The sequence below is a fragment of the Colletotrichum fioriniae genome (genome assembly GCF_027942845.1).
Source record: "Colletotrichum fioriniae strain IMI 355084 chromosome Unknown scaffold_7, whole genome shotgun sequence".
In the NCBI taxonomy this organism is placed as follows: Eukaryota; Fungi; Ascomycota; class Sordariomycetes; order Glomerellales; family Glomerellaceae; genus Colletotrichum; species Colletotrichum fioriniae.
Genome location: NW_027076843.1, coordinates 400,409 through 421,866, shown reverse-complemented (window position 1 = coordinate 421,866; position 21,458 = coordinate 400,409). Strand labels below are relative to the sequence as shown.

At 49.8% G+C, this 21,458-nt stretch overlaps 7 protein-coding genes across 7 annotated transcripts; 1 reads left to right on the top strand and 6 right to left on the bottom strand.

Annotated features, from left to right (window-relative positions):
* Nucleotides 1–473: 473 nt before the first annotated feature.
* N0V96_006311 (uncharacterized protein) lies at nucleotides 474–2,417 on the top strand (the record flags this gene model as incomplete). Its single annotated transcript, XM_053190832.1, has 1 exon — nucleotides 474–2,417. One exon carries the CDS (start codon nucleotides 474–476, stop codon nucleotides 2,415–2,417), a length of 1,944 nt encoding a protein of 647 aa, XP_053051750.1.
* Nucleotides 2,418–4,026: 1,609 nt separating this feature from the next.
* Nucleotides 4,027–4,568, bottom strand: N0V96_006310 (uncharacterized protein; the record flags this gene model as incomplete). Its single annotated transcript, XM_053190833.2, has 2 exons — nucleotides 4,027–4,220; nucleotides 4,349–4,568. The coding sequence occupies 2 exons, from the start codon at nucleotides 4,566–4,568 to the stop codon at nucleotides 4,027–4,029; spliced, it is 414 nt and encodes a 137-aa protein (XP_053051751.2).
* A 464-nt stretch (nucleotides 4,569–5,032) lies between these two features.
* Nucleotides 5,033–6,794, bottom strand: N0V96_006309 (uncharacterized protein; the record flags this gene model as incomplete). Its single annotated transcript, XM_053190834.2, has 2 exons — nucleotides 5,033–6,353; nucleotides 6,418–6,794. The coding sequence occupies 2 exons, from the start codon at nucleotides 6,792–6,794 to the stop codon at nucleotides 5,033–5,035; spliced, it is 1,698 nt and encodes a 565-aa protein (XP_053051752.2).
* A 2,757-nt stretch (nucleotides 6,795–9,551) lies between these two features.
* On the bottom strand, nucleotides 9,552–10,348 carry N0V96_006308 (uncharacterized protein; the record flags this gene model as incomplete). Its single annotated transcript, XM_053190835.1, has 2 exons — nucleotides 9,552–9,769; nucleotides 9,913–10,348. The coding sequence occupies 2 exons, from the start codon at nucleotides 10,346–10,348 to the stop codon at nucleotides 9,552–9,554; spliced, it is 654 nt and encodes a 217-aa protein (XP_053051753.1).
* Nucleotides 10,349–11,922: 1,574 nt separating this feature from the next.
* N0V96_006307 (uncharacterized protein) lies at nucleotides 11,923–12,717 on the bottom strand (the record flags this gene model as incomplete). Its single annotated transcript, XM_053190836.1, has 1 exon — nucleotides 11,923–12,717. The coding sequence occupies one exon, from the start codon at nucleotides 12,715–12,717 to the stop codon at nucleotides 11,923–11,925; it is 795 nt and encodes a 264-aa protein (XP_053051754.1).
* A 1,334-nt stretch (nucleotides 12,718–14,051) lies between these two features.
* N0V96_006306 (uncharacterized protein) lies at nucleotides 14,052–15,617 on the bottom strand (the record flags this gene model as incomplete). Its single annotated transcript, XM_053190837.2, has 1 exon — nucleotides 14,052–15,617. One exon carries the CDS (start codon nucleotides 15,615–15,617, stop codon nucleotides 14,052–14,054), a length of 1,566 nt encoding a protein of 521 aa, XP_053051755.2.
* Nucleotides 15,618–16,240: 623 nt separating this feature from the next.
* Nucleotides 16,241–18,440, bottom strand: N0V96_006305 (uncharacterized protein; the record flags this gene model as incomplete). The annotated part of the gene is made up of 3 exons (XM_053190838.1): nucleotides 16,241–17,341; nucleotides 17,392–17,963; nucleotides 18,257–18,440. 3 exons carry the CDS (start codon nucleotides 18,438–18,440, stop codon nucleotides 16,241–16,243), a joined length of 1,857 nt encoding a protein of 618 aa, XP_053051756.1.
* Nucleotides 18,441–21,458: the final 3,018 nt, after the last annotated feature.

Here is a 21,458-nt window from a genome sequence, read left to right as displayed (position 1 = left end):
ATAGCCTTAAACTAGTTTGTAGGTAATTAACGAATAACAACAGGCCTCCATCGTTCATCTACCAATGCCACTGAAGCTTTTGAAACTTATGCCCGAAGGCAATGAGAGACAACTGGAAGCCTCCTGAGCAAGGCTGGTCAAGAGCGTTCCCTGACCAATAAAGATCTGAATATGATGAAGAAGATTGAGCTAATTTTTGACAAGCAATTTCAATCTGACGAAACCAATGTTGGACTCATACACGATCTGGCAAGAAGGATGGAACCTGACATCGCGAGCCCTACCCTTAGAATAGGTGTTCCTCGTTCAACTGTAGGGATTGGTTTCTAAGTATAAATAAAGCCTAGGATCTTGAGCATTTGGAGGAGAGAGTCTTTTCTGAGTAAACCGCGCAATCATTCTATTCACTACCCTAAATTGACCCAACTCTTGACCTAAGTAACCTTTTTGGTGCCTTTTCTTTTTGGGACACGATGGCCTCAGACACAGCAACTATTCGCGCCTTGATGGTTGGAATCGACGACTACAAGGGGAATAACCTCAACGGCTGCGTTAGGGATATTCGCATTACCCAAAAAATCCTCCAAGAGAACCTCAACGTACCTACCGACAACATCAGAACATTGATCTCGCCCTTCTTGAAGCCTAACGAGCCAGAAATCGACCTCAAAGATCTTCCAACGAAGATCAATGTTCTCAATGCTTTGCAAAGCATCTCCGACGCATCGAAGCCTGGTGACTTCATCTACATCCACTACTCTGGCCACGGCGCCCGCACTAAAACCAAGTTCCGCGCTACTAAAGGCGAAGATGCGTGGGACGAGCACATTTGTACCCTGGACGAATGGATCAGTGACGTCGAGTTCGGCCAAAGACTCGACGCTCTTGCCGATAAAGATCTGGTGGTGTTTGTGGTTCTAGACAGTTGTCACTCGGGTGGTGCGACGCGTAACAACGACACGACTAAGGCTCGATGTCTCGTTGATGAGTCGATTGAACCTCCGACAGATGGCGCGCCTGGACCTGGATCGAGAAGCGCGGGCGAGAGAAAAGCCATTGTCAAAAACACTTGGTTCAACACGTCTGGCAAATACAACTTTATCGCGGCCTGTCAGCCGCATGAGTACGCCCATGAGACCAGACTTGCAGACGGCGAGATCGGCGGTATATTGACATACCACTTGGTCGAGTCCTTGAAGTTCTACAACGCATCAAAGAATCCGGTTACTTATAAAGAACTCATGTCGACCCTTCAGGCGGATCTTAAGGCTACCCAATATGCCAATGATCAACAGCCTATGCACTTGGGAGACGGCAAGAGAGTCGTGTTTGGAAACAAGGATATAAACGATGCAGTTTTCAGCCTGTCAACAAACGTGGTTACGGTGAACGATACTTCGGTCACCTTCAAGGATGGCAATGCCACCAGAATCAACGTTGGAGACAAGTTCCTTATATATGATCCATCTCACGCATCCATGGGACTTATTCTTCCCGGCGCAGGTCCGGTGGCAGAAGTACGCATCGATACAGCGGGAGAGCTGCAATCCTCCGCGACCCTGTTGACTGGAAGCTTGGCCAACGTGAAAGTAGGATGGCTTGCCCGGCTGTCGCAGAGAGCACACACTGCTACGGTCTACGTCGATATTCAGAATCACGAAGCTGAGATACTCCGCCATATTCGGACAGCCTCAGTTGAGAAAGCCAATGCCCTCGCCCCCTTGGAATGGACATACCACCCGAACGCAGGTGAAACGCCCCCAAACTATTCGATCTCTGTCAACGCCAATGAAAATTTTGACATCCGAGACGAGAACAACCAAATTCTCTCACGCCTGCCGATAGTTAAAGCCGACGAATCTGGTTCACGAACTTTGATCTATCTGCTTCAGCACCTTTCAATGTACCGCGCGGTCATGGACCTAAGACCTAGCACCGTCAAAGTCCCGCCGAAGTTTGACCTCACCTTTACATCAATTGGAATCCAGGCCGCAGGTTTCGACGAGAGTGAAGTAGCCAGGGTTCAATCAGCATGGGAAATCAAGTTCACGAACACAGATACGAAGGAACTTTACGTCACTATTCTGGACCTCGGACCTGCGTACGGGATCGAGCAGACGTTCCCTGATGGCGATGCGGCTAGTGTAATGGTGGGCCCCGGCGATCACATTTCGACCACTATTGGCATCACGATTCCGGACCTTCTCAAAGATGCTGCTAAGAAACCGGGATTCAGGATGGAAGACGTGTACAAGGTCTTCATCACAGACAAGCAGGCATCATTCAGCCACTTTACTCTGCCAGACCTTGAGGATCTTAGGGACTTGGGTAGTGCCAAGAGGAAGACTGTCAAGGCGTCCCCGAAGAAAGCTCCTTGGTATGTGGCCGAGTATATCGTCCGCACCCCTCTGGAGTGAGGCATCATTTGGTCGAACTCCTGGGAGGTGTATGAACCTCGCTAAGCATACTTGAATAGCTATGCTCTGTCGCTTTTCTATTCAAGTTTTCTTAAGTGCTACTGCTATCGGTCTAATATTTGTTCTGATTTCTCTTCTCGGATGGTCCCGACAAGACGCCAACGTGGCTTTATGTTGATGGTATGATTAGTCTAATTCTTAGTTGGAACCAGCCAGGCATTTACTTTGATATGACCTGTCCATTGTTCTTTTGCGCTGTCTGGAAACCCAAGTCAAAATACATAGTGTATACAGACGAACTCCTCGAGACCTACTTTTCATGTGCTCCCAAGAACCTGCCTGCGTTTTGACACCGTGCAAGTAAGAGCCTTGATGAACTAGTCAATGTATACGTCTCCTCGCTTTTCTCATCAGTGGCCCCTAGTAGTCGCGCTTCTACGAAGATACAGAGTCATCACACCAGGTAGATTGGGCTTGTGCTAGCTATCTCGATCAGCTGCCATTCCAACCAAAGTGAGCTCTATTCAGCTTCTCACAGCCTGCCTAGCTAGCGTCCTCGTGCCGCCAGCCCTGTCTTGCCTGGAAGATGCTTGCTTCTTGAGAGAAAGCACGCCAAGGTATCTGCGGCGAAGACCGAGATCGGCAAATATGCTACAAAAAGGGGGCTTCGGGGCCCGGTCAAAGTCGGTCGCAGGCATGCTTTCCAACGTTGCAACGCGAGAACCCACTCCTCCTGCCTGGCCCCTTGCTCAGCACGTCACATACGGATACGGATAGACTAGAAGAGAGCTAGAAAAAAGTTCCTACACTACGAAAGCTTAACGTCCTCAATTACTGAAAGGACAGCCGTCGCTATTTCATATTGTCGGGGGCTGACAGACTCGCATCTGACAGTGGCTTGCGTTTGTCTTGCACTTCAGCCGTATTGACCCAGTTGCCTGAGCTGGTGTTAGCTGTCTCTCAAAGGGGCTGAGGGTTGAGACAATCAGCAGGCGTTAGGAAAAAGCCCCGCGCTTCGTGGAAATTGACCATCGACAAGACCACTGACAGTCTACCTGGTGACGCCTAAGACACAGCCAATTTGGGACCATCTCGAGTTTTAGACTATGGAGGACGCACGCCGTTACTCGTTGATAAATAAGATGGGTACGGATGGCGTGTGAGTAGATTCACCAGCATGCTATGCACGTGGCGTTGAGACCCTGGTCGATTGAAGATGAGAATATCTGCCCCCCTTGCCGTAGGGAGAAATGGTCGGCCATGTTTCAGTCACGAGGCTGATGAAGAGTGAGAGGACTTCGAGAAGTTACTTATGACCTGAAAGCCCCCCAGTGAATTTACTCCTGGTTTGGTGCTTCTTCTCCCCTTTTTGACCCTCTCCGCGGAGTAGGTGTCGAGTTCACTGCCCCGAAACCTAGCCCCTGTCCAATTTTTACTTGTAACCCAGGTCCAAACCTTATATCTGCTGACAGGTCCCTCCCGGCTGTAAGCCAGGCCACCGCCGAACGAACGGAAACATGCGGGCCTCCTTCGAACACAATGCCTATCGGTACCTGATCTGCAGTCTACTTCTGCTGCTCAGCAGCTTCCGCCAAGCGCACGCTACGTATTACCTCAACCAGGCCGACGGGTACGATTCACTGCCGTCATGTGCCGAGCCGCCCATCAGCTCTATTGTCCGGGACATGGTGGCGGGGTGCGGTGACGACGGGAAGACGACGTCGTATAGCTGCTTCTGCACGGCGAGTTCCGACAGGTTCAGGGAAATTATCGCGACGTCGGTCGCGAAGAATTGCGGGCGGTCTGGGGCAGAGGTTGAAAGTGCGACGAGCGTGTTTGATGCGTACTGTCAGATGGAAAAGACTGACAAAGTCACTACCTGTGAGTGTTGCCTGGATTTGACACTTGATTTGGCATATGCCCATGCTGACGTGACGATGTTCCAGCTGCGACTGAAGTGACCTCAGCATCCGCAACTGCAACGGCATCTTCGGCGGATACCGCATCTGCCTCACCAGTGACCTCTGGTAGCCTCACGAGCGTTGCGTCACCGACGTCGACTGCATCACCGGCTGCTTCGGATTCCAGCAGCTCTGGTATATCCACGGGTGCGATTGTTGCCGTGAGCGCTTGCACTTCTCTCGTGGCCATTGCCCTGTGTGCTGCGGCCTTCTTTCTGTGGCGCCGGCGACAAAAACGCTTGCGGCCGGGCCGGGATGCACAGGGCCGTGTTTATGAAGTCGATCATCCGAGCGAATTGGACGGGAGCCAAATGACAACCCATGGCGCGGAAGAGTACTATGCCAAGCCAGAGCTGGAAGCAAGGGGCGCTGCGAGGGAGATGCATGTTGAGCCAAAAGCCAGGAGGCACCAGTTGGCTGAGCTGCAGTGATTCCCATGTATGCTTATTTAGAGCAATGGTGAGTAGACGTGCTGAATGAGTATAACAATACCACTCCATGATTCTGTAAGGTATGCTCGAGGATACTCGAGCAAGAGTTACACATGGGGGTGTTGTAGATTCACCTGGTCCAGCAGGACCGAATTCAAATAATTGGGCTTTGAAGACATTATTACATTATTAGATAAGCTACTCTACAATCACTCCAATGTGATTAGACGGCGAATCCACCAGAGTTCTTCTGTCTCGGCTCGCCAGCTGCCTCGAACGTGCCATTCGGCAGCAGCCTCACACCCTGCGCTGTGCTACCGCCGGGTGCAGCCCAGGTGACGTTCGTGCCCAAGCTCGCAAGGTAGCTCGTGGTGCTGTTGTCGTAAGCGTACTCGAAAGCAGCCGTGTTGGGGCTCAGCTGGTCGTGGAAGCGAGGCTCGGCGAGGGCTTGCGACACGGTCAGGTTCCTGTCGAGGACGTTGTGGATGTTTTGGATGGTGGCGGTGATGATGCGGCTACCGCCGGCTGAGCCGATGACGAAGTAGAGCTTGCCGTCGGGGTGCTCAACAATGACGGGGGAGATGGAGGAGAGGGGACGCTTGCCGGGGCGGACGTAGTTGGCCGGGCTGGGGATGAAGCCGAAGGCGTTGCTGGAGCCCGGGATGCTGAAGTCGTTCATCTCGTCGTTCATGATGACGCCCGTCTCGGGGACCATGAGCTGGGAGCCGAAGAGGAGGTTGACGGTTGTGGTGAGGGAGATGGCCATGCCGCTGGCGTCAGCGACGGCGATGTGCGAGGTTCCAGGGGTCTCGAGAGACTCGATACCCTCCGGGTTGTAGTAGGACACGTTTTCTGTGCGGAAGTCGGAGATCTTGGAGCGGATTTCGGCGCCGACCTCGGGGGAGATCATGCTCTTGGTGTAGGCCGAAAGACCGTCGACAAAGGACGGGTCGCCGAGCTTGGTGCGCTGGCCGTAGGCGAAGCGCATGGACTCGTCCAATCTGTGAACGGTGTTGTTCCGCGAGGCCGGGTCGCCGAACCCTTCATATCCGCTGACGATGTTGAGGGCGCTGAGGGCGACGATGCCGCCGGAGGGGGCGTTGCAGGCTGTGAGCTTGTAACCCCTGTACGAGATCTGCGCGGGCTCTCTGATGGCGACAGTGTAGTTCTTGAGGTCGGCCATGGTCATGGTGCCGTTGGACTTTGACAAGGCGGCAATGGTCGCGTTGGCGATGGCGCCGGTGTAAAAGGCGTCGACGCCCTCTTTTGCGATGACCTCGAGAGTGTCGGCGTAGCGCTTGCGCGTGATCGTCTCGTTGAGCTTGAGGAGGGTGCCGTGCGGCGCGAAGTCGATGGCCCATGACGGATCATCGGTCAGGAAGTTGCCATTGGGGGTGACTGACTTCATATATCTGACCAAGTCCTCGTTGACACGCCAGCCGTAGCGAGCGACCTTGATCGCAGGCTCGACCACCTTTGACCAAGGCAGCTTGCCGTACTTCTTGTGCAGATGCTCCAGACCGCGGAGCTCACCAGGGACACCGCTGAGAAAATCGCCATGTCAGTCTTGGTGGCACTTGTTTTCGCTAGCGCATGGATTCAGCTTACCTAGCGAGACCTCCGTACAAGCTGGCTCTCGTGTTGTTCGTGTACATGTCCTCGTAGGCAGCGGCCGGGGCCGTCTCTCTGAAGTCAATGAACTCGTAAGTACCATTGCTCGACCTCACGAGCATGAAGCCGCCGCCGCCAATGCCGCTGTGGTACATGCCAACGGTACCGACGCAGAGGACGGTGCCGACCGTCGCATCGGCAGCATTCCCGCCCTTCTTGAGGAGCTCGGTGCCGATCTTGCTGCAGATATCGGACTCTGAGGCGACGGCGCCCAACTTCGGGATCGTGCTGTGGCTCGGGGCTGCAACGGCGGGCTGGGTGGTGATGCCGAGCAGGAGCTGCGCGAGGGCAGCGGAAGTCAAGGAGAACTTCATGGTGGGCCGGCTGGGGAGGTTGAGCAAGCTTCACAAGGTGTCTCGTCTAATTCACAGCTCGTCGAGAAGGAACAGCACGGTGTACCTGGTTGGTCCTAAGGGAAAGCAAGCGGCAGTATTGGAACCGGAGACGGCCTGGCAGAACCAAGAGAAGCAGGATACCAACAAGGTAGCCACGAGAAGAAGCTGCCAATATTTAATATGAATGCAAAACTTCACGCTCAATGGCGCAATCGAGCAGACTCGCCGAGTTCGCCCACAAACCGAGGAGATTATGGACCCGACAGGTTGGGGGGAAACGTGGGAAAGGCTCACAGCTTCATTTCGGCAGCCTGCAGATCACCAACGGTAGCCGCTGTACCCTATCGCAATCGTTGGTAATGTCAGATGTGCCCCGTTTCCGTAGATAGGGAAACCCGATTGCGGAACTAAAATATGGTCTGTTAAATCGTCCCACGTTCTACCCAGCTTCCCCGCGTGTGTGCCTGTCCGCCTCGCCGTTCAGCAGCAGGGCCCGGCCCGGTTCGTGACGTCGAGCTTCAAAGTTCGGTGAGCTATTACCTTGGTGTCACTGCAAAGCATCAGCAACCTTTAGAGTCCTCGATTCTGTACCTAGCCACTAGTACGGGTAGTCTGCAGGAAATCTGCATGGAAGCCAACATGGAGCCAAGAACCAGCGAGTCAAGTGCGTGAGTGGCTGGGATTCGGCGTGTGAACCGTAAGCCAAAATTGTCACTATCCAAGTTCTTCATTGGTTATCTGAGGGGGAAGACCGAGAGAGGGAAATGTTTTGGAGAAATATCGAGCGAAATGCCGGGAGGAATCCACTCCGCAAACAATCGGGCGGGGTTCACCTGAATTCTCCTGCCTATTCCGGATAGCTCGCGGCGACCCCGGTATCGCCGGGGGAGGCATCCCCAGTTCACCATGGGTCGGATGGGACAGGTACGCGGCGCGCCAAGATAACAAAGCTTGCAATTTATCATTGCTTGAGCTGTCAAGTTGTTGATAGCACGCGCGGTTCCATAGATAAACTACTATATTTCGATTGTTGTCATGTCATAATGATACTCTAGAATATTGAACTGCACTTATCTACGTGTTCCTCATACAATCCTAAACCCATAACTTCTCCATACTCACCTCTCCAACAAATGCCATTCTTCACTAGCAGGCTGACGAGCAATCCAACACCTCATTAACCTCACAGGCCAAGCTTTTGAGATTGAGTTTGAATGTTTTCATCGCTTTCACAGTAATGTTAGCTAGATTTAACTCAATCTGAACCATGGGCTACCGTCATAACTGTTTGCAATCGCGATACCGACATAGGTGAACGGACTCCACACAAGTCCCGAGAAACCCGCATTTGAACTGTACCAAGAGTCTAGTAGCCGTCAGCCTCACGTGTGTAACGAAACCACGCGGCCGCAATTGTAAAGTTGTCTCTAAATCTTCTGATAGAGAAGGTAGCTCTGCAAACAAACTTTAGTGACGTGAGCTTCTGACTGGTCTGGCCGAGCGATCCGGTGCGCATTTATCCTACAAGCTCATATCCCAGCACGCTGTTGTTCTACCACCAAAAACCACCGGTGAGCACAAGCTTTCCGAACTTGAGATGATGCCAGGGCAAAATATGCTCAGCCGAATGGAGACAATGTCCGCTTAATGTGAACCAAAGGAGGCCCCCGAGTTGCCCTGAATGAGTATGTTGGGAAACTTGAAGAGATTCTGACTTTAAAAATAGTATGGCGATGAGATGGGTTGGAAATAGTACATCGCTAAATGATATCAATCATCAACTTTGCAGTAAGAGCACAAGCGATGTCTGCGATATGCTCTGGGCATGACTGTGGGGGAAGTTAAGGTTAGGTCCGCATATTAATTGCCTCCCTGCGGGCCCATTTGGAAGCTGTTGGCTAGCACGTCAAACCAGGATAAGGTCGCGTAAGAGAAAATACAGGTATTGCTTCGCTTAAAGCCCTCAAGTCAGAACAAAACAATATCGAGTTGATTACTTGAAAAGAGTGTTTGGTAAAGATTACGTATCGGAATCGGAGTAGCCTGTCGTGGAAGCCTTGTTTCCGTCCTGACCAGACTTGTAGATCCTGACCATTTTACCTTCGCGCATCCATAGACTTCTCATTTTGGGACTCGAGATCCTTCGGGCTCCCTTGGGACCTCCCTTAGACTTAAACTGAATCCAATTTCTCGACGAAAATTGACTCTCTTCTATATCAGTTATCGAAACAGTGAGTGCTTTCTAACTAAAAACGGAGCCTTCGCTAGGATTAACGGTAACAAAGATACAACGAGACGAGACGAACCTGATTGTCATTGGGCCAGAATGTACAATATCAAAGGAAAATATTGTAGGTGACTGGTCTATGGCTTCAATCAGGAGTCAGCAATTCTGCCGTGACTACAAAGGCACTTCGATAACTTCACAACTTAAACCGGTGTATGCTACTGGGAATTGTGCGGCGTACCTAAATCAGATTGACTTAAAAGGCTGCCAGGAACTTTGATTCTTACCACTGCAGCAATGACTGTACTTAGAGTATCAGCAGCAAGCCCCGCGAATATCCCATATTAACCGGAAGTCGTTCGTTTGGAGTTTTCCATATTTCAGAGGGAATGACGTTTGTTATATTGAGTTCATTTCAGACGTCCATTGAAGGGCTGTATATTACATACAATGTTGAAACATATTACCCGTCCGAACCTCGAGCTATGGCCGATGCCCCGAACAAATCTTCAAGCCTTGACACATTCGACAACCTGCAATTTCTTATCCATCCCATGTACCTTTACCATTCTCAGTCCCGCAAGGGTGATTATCTCGTTGAAAGCAGTGGCAGTCCTCTCCTTGCCAGCAATATTCAACATGGTAAAGTCCAGCATGCATTCCGAAATCGGAGGCGGATTGGGTATGACGTTGTCGGCAATGAGGAGCCTGCTATCGGATGCCATGGCTTCGGCGATATGTGTTAGTATGTTGACGCAAGTCTCATCGCCATAATTATGTAGGCATCGACGTATCCAATAGACCAGAGCATCTGTTAGAAGCAGTAAGTCAAGGATTTTGCGAGTTTGAACAGGGTAATAAAGTACTGACGTTTGATAGGTTGCATCGTTTGGAAGTCGTGGGTTTGCAACTTGACGCCCTTAAGCCCTGGGTCACTCATCGCAGCAACAGCATTTAGTACGTCCTCTTTATCCTCAAGTACGACGCGTTCCGTTGGGATGAACGAATTTTCCTGCAATATGGCCTTAGTGACGTGACCATTTCCGGCGCCGACGTCCACGAGCACTGCCCGTTGCTGGTCCATGTTTCGAATTTTCTCCTTGATCCATGTAAAGTCGTACGAGCCGGTGAAAGGTGCCGCATACTGTGCCATTTTCATGGCTTTCTGGAACTGGTCCCTTCTCCTTGGTTCTTGGTAGTAAACTTCGTACGGCGTCATCTCTGGCTGGCCAAATCCAAAAGCAAGTGGTGTCCGGATCTCGGAATCAGGCTCTCGGCGGCCGTACTCAGCGAAGTATTCCGGCATTTTCACGGAAGGGACGATAGTTTCCTCATACCTAGACTCTTCTTAGCACTGAAAGAATATAACCTAGTCGATGTCTTCGTAAATTTCTTACCAGAAACTAAACACGACTGTATCCGGCAAGCCTGGAAGATAGCGTTTGGAGATCTCGGTATGTGCTAATTCCTCTTCTCCTACTTGTATTAGTACTCCACGCGCAATCAGATGCCAGGCGATCCGTTCTTCAATGTCATTAGCTTCGGAATTCTGTGCGAAACGGAGCCCATGGTCATCACTTACGAACCAAAGACTTATCAGCATTGAGCTTCCTGGAAAGTTCGTCGTACGAGATGGTTCCATGTAGAGGGATTGCTTCAAACGCGTTCCAATCAATGAAAAGCTTCATGGCAACGAATTCGCCGAAGCCGTTAACTCGTGTAGTCCAGTCGGGCATATCAGGCCGGGCTGCAGCTATGAGCCGTTCCGCAACTTGGGTAATCTTTTCATTCATCTCAGACTGTTTTAATGGGGATTCAATGAGAGCAGACAGCTTTCCTACAAGGTCAGAAAGCAGCTCAGTGGTGGGAGACATCTTTGAAATGTTGATATGACAAAACTGAGTATCAGAGGGCCGCAATCTTAGCCAACAGACCCTGTGGCTGGCTCATACTGCCGAGTGCACACTGGCTTTATACAAACAAAGTGGATTAATATTGAGTTCTCTGCATCTTATAAATCAACTCAATGATGGTGTGTAGCTCCCGCGTCTTCGCGCTTCTCGCAATTGCGGGCGGAAACCCGTGGCGAATCCGAAACCGATGGGGCGCAACAGATGAACTTAGTATAACAACAAGTGGGTGTCCATACTAAAGTACTGAAGTACATCTCTCCGGACCAAGTTAGGATCTTATTGCTGGGTTCGTGGGCTTTGGAAATTGACAGAAGGATCACAACGATGTGGAGAGTGTAAGTTCTTCTTTTGATATGTGGTGTTGACAGCGTCGAAGTCCATAATTTCTATCACGACTTACAAATAGCCCCTTCAGACAGCTTCGCGCACTGTACCATTGAATCACACGCTTCCTCCTATAACGAACACACTTTGCTTTGAGTCTTGATCACTCAATGATTAATCGGCAGAAGTCAATCATGCAGAGGATTTAGGAATACTGTGCACAGGAGGTGTGGCCCATGTTAACGGCGGAGCGCGCTTGTGAAACGTCACCTTACTGAACATGAGTGACGAAGTGGCAGAATTGGCTTGTTCAACTTCTGTCCTCGATGCCTACGAAAGGATATATACTATGAAGAAACGGATAAAATGATCACCCAGTATTCCACTCACCACTGTATCGGAAGTTGATGGCACCTTAAATGGGGGATTGCGTATGCCAAGCTCGCAGATTGAATCAGACGAAGTATAACCCAATGTTGTTTATCATGGACCCCGCGGATTTCCCGGGAGTGGTCTCTTCGATGAGATGTCAAAATAAGCCACTGCTCATGGTTGTGAAAGCTGAAACGGTAAATGTACTGTAGTACTGCAAGAGATGCTCTAAGAAGAGCGTTGAATGCGTGAAAGATCAGATCAGATCGGATCAATGGGCCGAGTACCCCCCATCGACGCAAATGGTTTGCCCTGTGACAGTAGCACTCGCATCACTCGCCAACCATATGGCAACTCCGGCAAAGTCCTCGGCCTTCCCATTACGTCCAGTCATTGTCCGCGCCGCATGAGTCTCCGCCTTCTCCGTGTCCGAAAAGACCTCTTCCGTCATCGGAGTTTCCACGAGTCCCGGAGCGATGGCGTTGCACAGAACCCCGCTCGGCGACCAGGCCTCGGCTTGAGAGCGCGTAAGCGACACCAAACCGCCTTTTGCTACACCATAGGCACCGCTGTTACCAAATGCGCGGAATGACTGCTGACTGGCAAGATTGATAATGCGACCGCTTCCGCGCTCTGCCATTCCCGGGCCGAATGCTTGGCCTAAAGCAAACGGGGCAGTTAGATTTGCGGCGATGGTGTAGTCCCAGTCTCCTTGTGTTATTCGTGACAATGGCGGGCGGTGGTTGACGCCTGCTGCGTTGACGAGGATGTCTGGTATGCCGTGTGCGGACTTGATGCGAGCGCTGGCGTGGTTGAGGTCTGCTAGGTTGGCGAGGTCTGCCGTGATGGACGTCACGGGGACACCAAGTTGTGTGAGCTGATCGACTGTCACTGCTAGAGGTTGTGGTCTCCGTGCAATGAGTATGATTTTTGCGCCGGCTTGACCCAAGGCAAGAGCAATTTCTTTTCCGATTCCTGAGCTGCCACCAGTGACAACTGCTGTTCTGCCCGCCAGACTGAAGAGTCGGGTGAGGTAGGTCGGTGAAGTGCTGATATTTCTCGCCATTGTCCAGAGGGTTCTTATCTTACCCGTTCAGTAAGAGAAGAAGTATCAATTATCAATGTGAGAGATGTCAACTTTATGTGATAGTAAGTGTGGTAGAAGGTCAGTCTTTGCTGTGAGTCCCGAAGGATGTACATGGCGGGTTCTTGAAGTGTGACTCCGAGTCAACTGTGTGTGACTAACCGACCCTTGTAAGTCAATTCTGGGCTTAGTGCTTCGAGGCGGGAGATTTCACATGCAGCTACCGGCGTTCATAAGACACTTAAAGTGAACTACGACACGTGCAACACCCCATACTCCAACTTTTACGTGGGAAATTGTTGCACGTGATGGCCATCAGTTTGGGTGATAAAGAGGAGTAGCAGTTTCGATTACTCAAGCTCTCGACTGGCTAGGTTGGCTTGTATGCGCAAGTGAGATTTTGCTGCTAGTAGCAATCCCGACGCAACGCCCGGTGGAGGCTGGGTACAGCATGCACAGATAGGATCCCAGGAAAACCCTTCGCAGCAGCAAAAGAGAAGAGCAAATGCATCATGGGAGAAAGCCGAAGTCTCCAACTTGTCAAAAAGGCATCTGTACATTTGTTTTACTTTCAGAATTCAGCATAACTCTCAAAGCGCAAAAGTGACTGCTCCCTAAGATATGAATGACAAGCTCCAGAAGATCGTAACTAAGCGCTAGACTAGTTCAGGTGACGGTGTCAAGCGCAGTGGCACCTGTCAAGCTAACTACGATGTTGTCCCCAGATGCGGGGGTTGGCTCAATCGCATTAGTGTGTGGCACTCCGGGGTGTATGATCTGTTGAACCCACAGATATTGACTTTAAGCTGTGCACTGAGATTCACCACCCAAACACAGAGGGAGGGTGTCGGAACCGCTCTTCGAATACCTCTTCTGAGGAGTAGAAATCTAACCTTGTCAAGAGGAAGATGCCTAGACAAGAGGGTGTATGAGGAACTTGGAACATTATCAACATAAACGCCTGGAGGTACTTCAAGGAGACCTCCGTGGGGAAGTAGGAGCAATCGCCCAAGATCTTCTCAGAAGGCTACTCAAGAGTGAAATAAAGGGAAAGACTTGCTTGATGTACCTAAGTATTTGGATACATAGGTCTACAGGACGGCACATGTGATACTTGAACGAGGAGTTTCACAAGCGCGTGTAAGATCATATTGTGATTGTACGGAGTTTTATTGATGGATCTACCATACTGGATGTTATTATCCAAACCCTACTCCAATTTCATGTCATCGAGGCATTCATCTCTCGTTAGTCGTTTAATCGTCAAGCACCCCCATCACTGTCCATAGCGCCACATGCTCCCCAGCGCCCTGCACCTAGAATGGCGGTAGACAGTTCAATGCAATAAACTGGTTCTTGGGACTGGCGTAGAAGTGGAACGCGAACAGCCACAAGTATCCGATCGACTTTCCAACTCTTCCACTCATCTTATGATAGAACCGAGGGAAGTATGTCTGAAGACCATAGAGGAATGCCGTTTCCACGATCATCGCAATGTAGTTCAACATCCACCACCAGATCTCCACACTAACGTGACACTTGATTCCGCAGATATACTCAGTGCCAGCATGGAAGATACCACTGAGGAAGAAGATGAGTCCATTCAGGACCCAGCGTGTCTTTCCCCGGAAAGGTCGATGACCTACGCCAAGCACAGTAAGGATCATCTCGCCCAAGCCGTTGGTGGTGCGGTAGATGAGCCGATCGAAGTATTTGCTCCAGAAGCGCCGGAGATTCCAGCCTTCGCGGATATCGCCAAAGACCGGAGGCCACTCTTCAGGTTCATCGATGTGAAGCGCTACGAAGAAGAGGGCAACGGTCGAGTGAATAAAGGTGTACCAGTAGAAAGCGCCCCAAATGCCTTCAAAGGCGAAGTAACAGCGGATAACCACCTCCCGTAGGTCGGTCTCATTTCGAAGAAGACGGCGGAAGTAGGAACGTTTGTAGGGGGCAATGTCTTCATGAGAATACCAGGCGTACGTGTCCCAAATGTAGTCCTTGACGCGCTCCAAGATGAAAATGAGAGCGATCTTGGCTACGGTGGTCATGATCCAGCGGCTTCTTGGGCTGAAAGAGGTCCAGAAGCGAACCAAGGGCTGGCTGATTTTGTTCCAAGCGTTATAGCTTACTTGAATCACAAAGTCCCGGGAATTTCTGATCCGTTCGAGCACACCATTATTATTGATTGCCTCAGTCGAGCTCTGGTCTAAGTCGTTATGGTTCATAGTGGCTTTCTCGGTAGTTGTCTCTTCGATCGCAGCTGTGATGGATGCTTCTGCGAGCTGCCTCTTACGCTCTTCATCTGCCTTTATCAAGTGAAGGACAGGAGCCGGACGAGTGGTGTTGACAAAGCGTGCGTTCCACATGAGTTTGTAGGTGGCGAGGATGCGTTGCCCCCAGGGAGAGTTTTTTTGATGTTGCGTAACAGCGATATCCTCCCACAGCATCATAACAGCTGCACCCATGTTTTGGATGACGAGTACCTGAACAATGGTGATCTTGACAGGGTAGAAAATCGGTAGGATGGAAATTTGTTGAATGATAGCGGCTGCCAAGGCGAGGGATGCACCGACGAATGCTGTGCGGTATCGGCCATTGGAGTTAAAGGCGATAGCGAGGGATGCCAAGTTGAGAATGTAGATCAGAGCTGGGTAGCAGAGTATGTCTGTCTGAATCAGATATCTCTGTGACCGGATATGGTCGAGAAAGTGATCGGTCAATGATTCCCATATTCCGATGGGCTCGCCGTAGATATAATCCCAGTCTGAATCTGTCCAGTTCCATTCGGGGCCGGTGTAGTTCCATTGGCTTGCTAGTTCCTCGATAGTAGGTGGCATGATATCCATCTTGGGAGTAGAAGCTGCAGTTGAATTGATATCCATGGCGAGATTATCTCCAGTGGTTTCAAATACACAATGGCAGAAACGTGCTTCAAGTTTTTTACTTGCAGGTAGACTTGCGTGGCTATCCCGAATACCTCAAGGCATGAAAATGTGAATGGAGAATGCTTGAGCATTGATGTGAGACTGATAGAGGATGGGAGAGCGCTTCTTATAGGGTCGGGAACCTTGACCTCTTCCTTGGAACGCAAGAGAGTTTGGCCGTTAGACGGCGCTCCAGTGTACCTTACCCTAACGGCTGGTAGATTTCAAACCTTCAGTACACATGTATGGCTCAATCCTGACTGGGAGTTTTTACTGGAGAACGATCGAATGGGTATGGACCCAAGTGTAGCTCCGGTAGGATTGGATGGACTTAAAACACATTAACTCCCTTTCGGTGAGTGATGTACCTGTCTTCTATAATCTCTCTGTTTCCTAGACACAAAGATGCGTTTGGGGTGATGTTAACAAATGCAAGACTGAGAGCGAATGGGAGGATCGAATCCACCACCTCACTACGTGCAACAGCAATGCGTTGAATTGGTACAACATCGTGTGTAAAGATGTTGAAACATCAATATCGAATGACCTTAGAGCACATGTCGCTTGCTCTATCCACAGAATTATCCAACCACACGGCACAGTCTTCCATTCTCGTGAGGAAGCTTATCTTCAGTGATAACTTCCCAAAACTCACTACCGACAGCAGTAGCAGCATAGAAGACATCATCAGGGTCCCATTTGCGTTTCAGTTCCAGCAGGCGAGGGTATTTGCTATCCCCGTAGAACGACTGTTGGAAATTCGGCTCCATCCTGTCCGACTCAGCAAGATATGAGCCAGCACCTGGAGAGACATCTCTCCACCGCTGCATATCTCCGAAAGTGAAACCTTTGCGGGCTTCTAAGATTTCTTCCGCGGTTGCATTTACAGACCACCTGACAGACTGGAGAGCAAACAAGATGTTCTCGCGCCACGCTGGGTTGACAGCATTGTCTGGGTCATCGGGGCTGATGGCTTTGATGTTGAACCCAACAAAGACGTGATTTGTCTCGAGGGATGTGCGGATAGCCTCAAATGTTGCCTGTCTAAGCTCTTCGCTTTCGAAGTTCTTGCGGGGAAAGAGACGGGAACCGCTTTGGACGTTGACCTTCTCGACCACCTCGAGCGGGAAAAAGTCTTTCCAGGCAGGGTAGAAGCTTTGGTATTCTGTGATATTAGGGTCGAACCTAATCCCGAGATCGTGGAGCTTGGTGAACCATGGGTCCAGCAAACTAGCCACTTCCTTGGCTGTCTTATTGGGTGCGAAGAAGGGCGTCATCTGGAAGAGAAAGTTTCCAGGGCTTGGGTTGTTGTGCAACAAGAGGAAGTACGAGTACGTCCCATTGTCGGCATTGTGAATGAAAGAGTCGAAGTAGCTGCGTACACCACTCCAAAACGTCTCGTTGGATAGACCGTCCGCCGTGGAGAACTTGAACGCCGAGGCAGTTGTAGGAACGTCTGGAAAGGCCTTGACTGTGACCGAGACTGCTACACCAAAGGTTGAGCCACCGCCACCTCGAAGCGCCCAGAATAGATCAGAATTCTGGCTGTGGTTTGCAGTCACAAGGTCTCCGTCCGCTGTCACAACCTCGAAGGCCAGGGCTTGATCTGCCCCAGTACCATATATCGAACTCAGGGGAGAATGTCCTCCGCCCTGTATGTATCCTCCCATCACCCCAACAGTCTGGTAAAAGTTAGTTCTAATATCCTTCAAAATTATCCTGGTCAACGCACCTGTCCTTCGCCACCAACAACAACTCTACCGTATTCAGACGCCACCTTGTATATCTCAAAAGCTTGAACACCGGTGCCACATTTGAAAGCAGGACCAGAGTATCCCTCGATATCGTCGGTAATATCCTCGATGTATTCGATGCTTTTCAGGTGATGTGTCCATACACTCAATGACTCTCCACCACCCGATTTGCCTGAGAAGTCATGTCCTGTGTTCTTGACTACCAGTCTCACACCCATCTCCTTCGCGAACTTAACGCCTTCTTGTACGTGTTTGGCAGAAGTTGCATTAATCACGTACCACGGAAATCCACCCATGGTACAGTTGCCAGAGTCGTAAATATTAGGTGGCAAACACGTGAGACCTTGATAGACGGGCGAGAACATTTCGATGGGGTCATCAAGGTGGGTGTAAGAGTTCGTCCAGGTGGCCGTCATGGTGGCGCAGGCGGCCTCATCGTACTCGACGCCACGGTAGCATACTGCTGCCTGCGGTCGTGGTTTGAGGAGACGGTTGTCGACCCGTTCATTGAGAGCCGCCCAGGCTTCGTCAGAGGGCCAGGAGATGTCACCTGGATATACTTTGCAACGAGCTGGTGCGATGTCTGCTGAAGCCACCAGAGCGTACAAAAGTACCGCTGATATTCGAAGAGCCATAACTTGATTGCATCAATGGAGCCGTCATGAATATAAGTGTAGCAGATGCCGGTCCCGAAATTTGAAAGAAGATTCGGACCCAAGGCCGCGTTATTGGAAAAAAAAAAAACTTAAAAAACTTTCAATCAACCGTCTTTATGGATTTCTACGAGCGAAGCGTGCGGGGAGGTTTTTGTTCAGCGTTGCATTGGAAATGGCGTCTTCTTACCCTGCCATGTTGAGCCAAGATGACGATCTTCACTAAAAACAGGGGATTTCCGTAGCATGTCAGCGTCGTACCAGTTTTCCACGCTATTGACCAGCGTCAAGTTGGATTCGGCGCTGAGTCTTGACTCCTCCTTGCTGAAATCTCCAGGCCACTCCACGTCGGCAATTGATGCTACGGTTCGCATGTAGACTTCGTAAGTCGCAGACAGCCAGACTAACTGACATCATTTTAAGTAATAACAATTACATGGTGCAGTTCTCCCATGCTTTGAATACCTACTTACCTAGACATAGACGTGGGGATCACATGAATTGTGAAAGAATTTATTTCATTTCAGTTTTCTGAATCTACCTTAACACTGATAGACTGTCCACACTCGAGAAAGATATAACTGCAATTGCTGCGTACTGGTCGCCTGGTCCGGATCATTTGGCTTTGTAGTCGTTGAAAGCTGGAAATCCATCCCGATAGTTGATGCTAAACCCCATTTCCTCTCGTGAAATTGATAACTCAGAAGCTGTGGCATACATTCAGCATATGTCGTGGTTTTCGTAGGTATGTCTAACTTGGCGCAGATGGACAACTTCGTGTATCTTCGTGTATGATTGCGTATGTCGGCTCAGCTCTTATTCTGAGATCATTTCGAGCTAAGAAGCTGACGCTGCACTCGTGAGATGCGGGGAAATCAAGCAGCTCGAGCAGCGCCATTGAGATCTTGGCTCATGTTTTGGCTGTTGTTTCCAACGGTGTTATTTGGACCATTACCAAAGACCGATGAAGATCCATTCCCGTTTTCGATCTGGTTTTGGAATCCATCCCAGGGCTGAACTGCTTGATTCGCAATGTTGCTGGCATTTCCGGCCTCAGCTCCACTTCCGTTGCCAGCGAATTGTTGATTCTGGATATCGTTCGAGATTTGTGTCACTTGATTTCTCGGGAGCCCTAACCAAAGAGTGACCTCCCTCGTACAGACCGTGCCATGGTTGCACATGAGTGACACCTTGCCTTGCGTTTTCATACATGTCGACATGACTACATTCCGTGTAAAGCCGTCTAATTTTTGGACTTCTAGGTTGGTCAAGCCTGAGACATAGAGACCTATTTGCCCATGCATGGGGTTCATGCTCGGATCGAGATCGGTCATGAATCCGCTAAAAGAGGCCTGTTTGAAGACGAATCGTTTTCGGATCACGTTGGGTGGTTGTGGATTGCTGCCGTGTAAGACAACTTCGAAGAAGTGATCAGGGCGTGAAAGATATCCCTGCAGAAAAACGGAGAATCTGTCCGTTTGAGACGGGGCGACAGCCATGGTGTTTTTTTGGTAGCAAATGAGTAATAAAGTCGGTCTTGTTGGAGCGTTCAGATACCATCTTTTGGGAATGAGAATGGTGAAAGAGATTAAATTGCATTCGGCCAACGTTTAGAACTTATAGCACCCGAGCCGGAGGCTTTTATGTGATGCGGGACACGTGATATACCAATTAACCTCGCCGCCTTATGTGGTAGCATGAAGCAGTGGCGGAGATAGAAATAGCGAATCGTATTCCTTACCAAGGCACTCTATACCCTAGATAGAGACGCTGGAAGCCTAGGCTGACCACTCAGAGCCATGATGTGTGACGTCCCACGCATCCTCCAAGGTGGATAAGGTGGCTGAACTCGAAAAGTCAAATTGAGCCGCGGAGGTACCCTCAAATATGATCAGATCACGGATGTAGCAATTCTTAGTAGTAGATAGACGTGTGAGGGATAGATGAAGGAATTGCCTCAGTAACACTTTCGCACCGAAATGAAGAATCGTAATCCATGCTGAAAGCCTGCGATATTTGGAGATGAAGCACGATCACGAGTTCATGGCAGACACCTGAGAAAATTGCTACTGAAGCTTGCCTCCTCATATTACTTTCCAGTGCGCGCCACCCGAGAGACGGATGCATCATGTAGCCGATTTCTGGTAAGTTGAAACTTTCGTGGAGTTAATTTTGGAAGCCACTTCCTCAACATGTAAACTTCCTATCAGAGAAGTAATGACTGTGACTGTGATTGCCAGCTTTGAGAGATGGCGATCAGATATTGCTACTCATGACCTATCACTGCAGCATTCCGCCAGGGGAAGTACTCCGTGATGAACCTGATCAGTGATCATGAGGGTAATCCAATGATATCTGGTATCATGTACTAAGTCTAGGATATTACTTTTTAAAGTACTTTGGATGATTCTTTTCTCTTGTTGGTGTGCCGAGTGCTATCCTGCTTCTCAGAGGGTATTCTTTTTAACCTCCAATTGTATCTGTGCGTTTTAGGTTAGAGTAAAGCCATACCTTGAGGAATTTCTATATTCTAGCTCGGATGAAGAGACTGAGTCTTATTGTTTACCCCTGCTAGCGTTAACTACTGCTTCCGTAGCCTTGAGGTCTTATTAAGTTACTTTTGCCCCTGCCTCAAGCGGTATCAGTCGAGTTACATAGTCACGAAGGTGATTATCGTAAGAAACGCATTGAAACCTGAGTCGGATTATAAAGTTTCAGCTCTAAAGGTAAGCGTCGGATTATACATCTAAGATTTCTTGAGCCTTTACACCGCATGAGCTTTCTAACTCAGGTCCTCATAGATCTGCTTCTGGGCTATGATAACATACTAGGCGTCTTGAAGTCTATTTATCTGGGTTGAACTGTTCAATTGACCTTCGTAGTACTATTTAGGAAAGAACACCAGCTGGAGAAAGTAGGAGTATTGTTATGTGGCATGTCTGGAGATCACGTAGAGTGAGCTCAGGTTCAGAGTATTCGGCCTTTCTTAGGGTAAGTCAACGGTGTGCAGCCTTCTCACGAAAAGGTGCATTATAGGTAAGTTGCCTGGGCATGGCTGCTTTAGAAGATCATTAGGAGGTCTCTGCTCCTGTGAAGTTTGACTCTTTGGTTGCTGGGACGATGCAACATTACTGAGTTAATAGTACATATATTTATTTAGTCGTAAAACCACCCAATAGTATCTCTCCAGGGATGAGTGGGAGGTTCGATGATGTGAGGTCCTGTAGATGCTAGCGCCGGATACTCGAGGGATGCACCCTGGAGAACTACATCGCGCCGACCCGGCGCGCTTCGAGCCGAATCGAAGTGGGACTGAGTAGCAAGGGCCACAAGATGAATAAATCTGGAATCTTGTTATGCCAGAACCTCACTGGAGTAATCTTGCTCAGAAT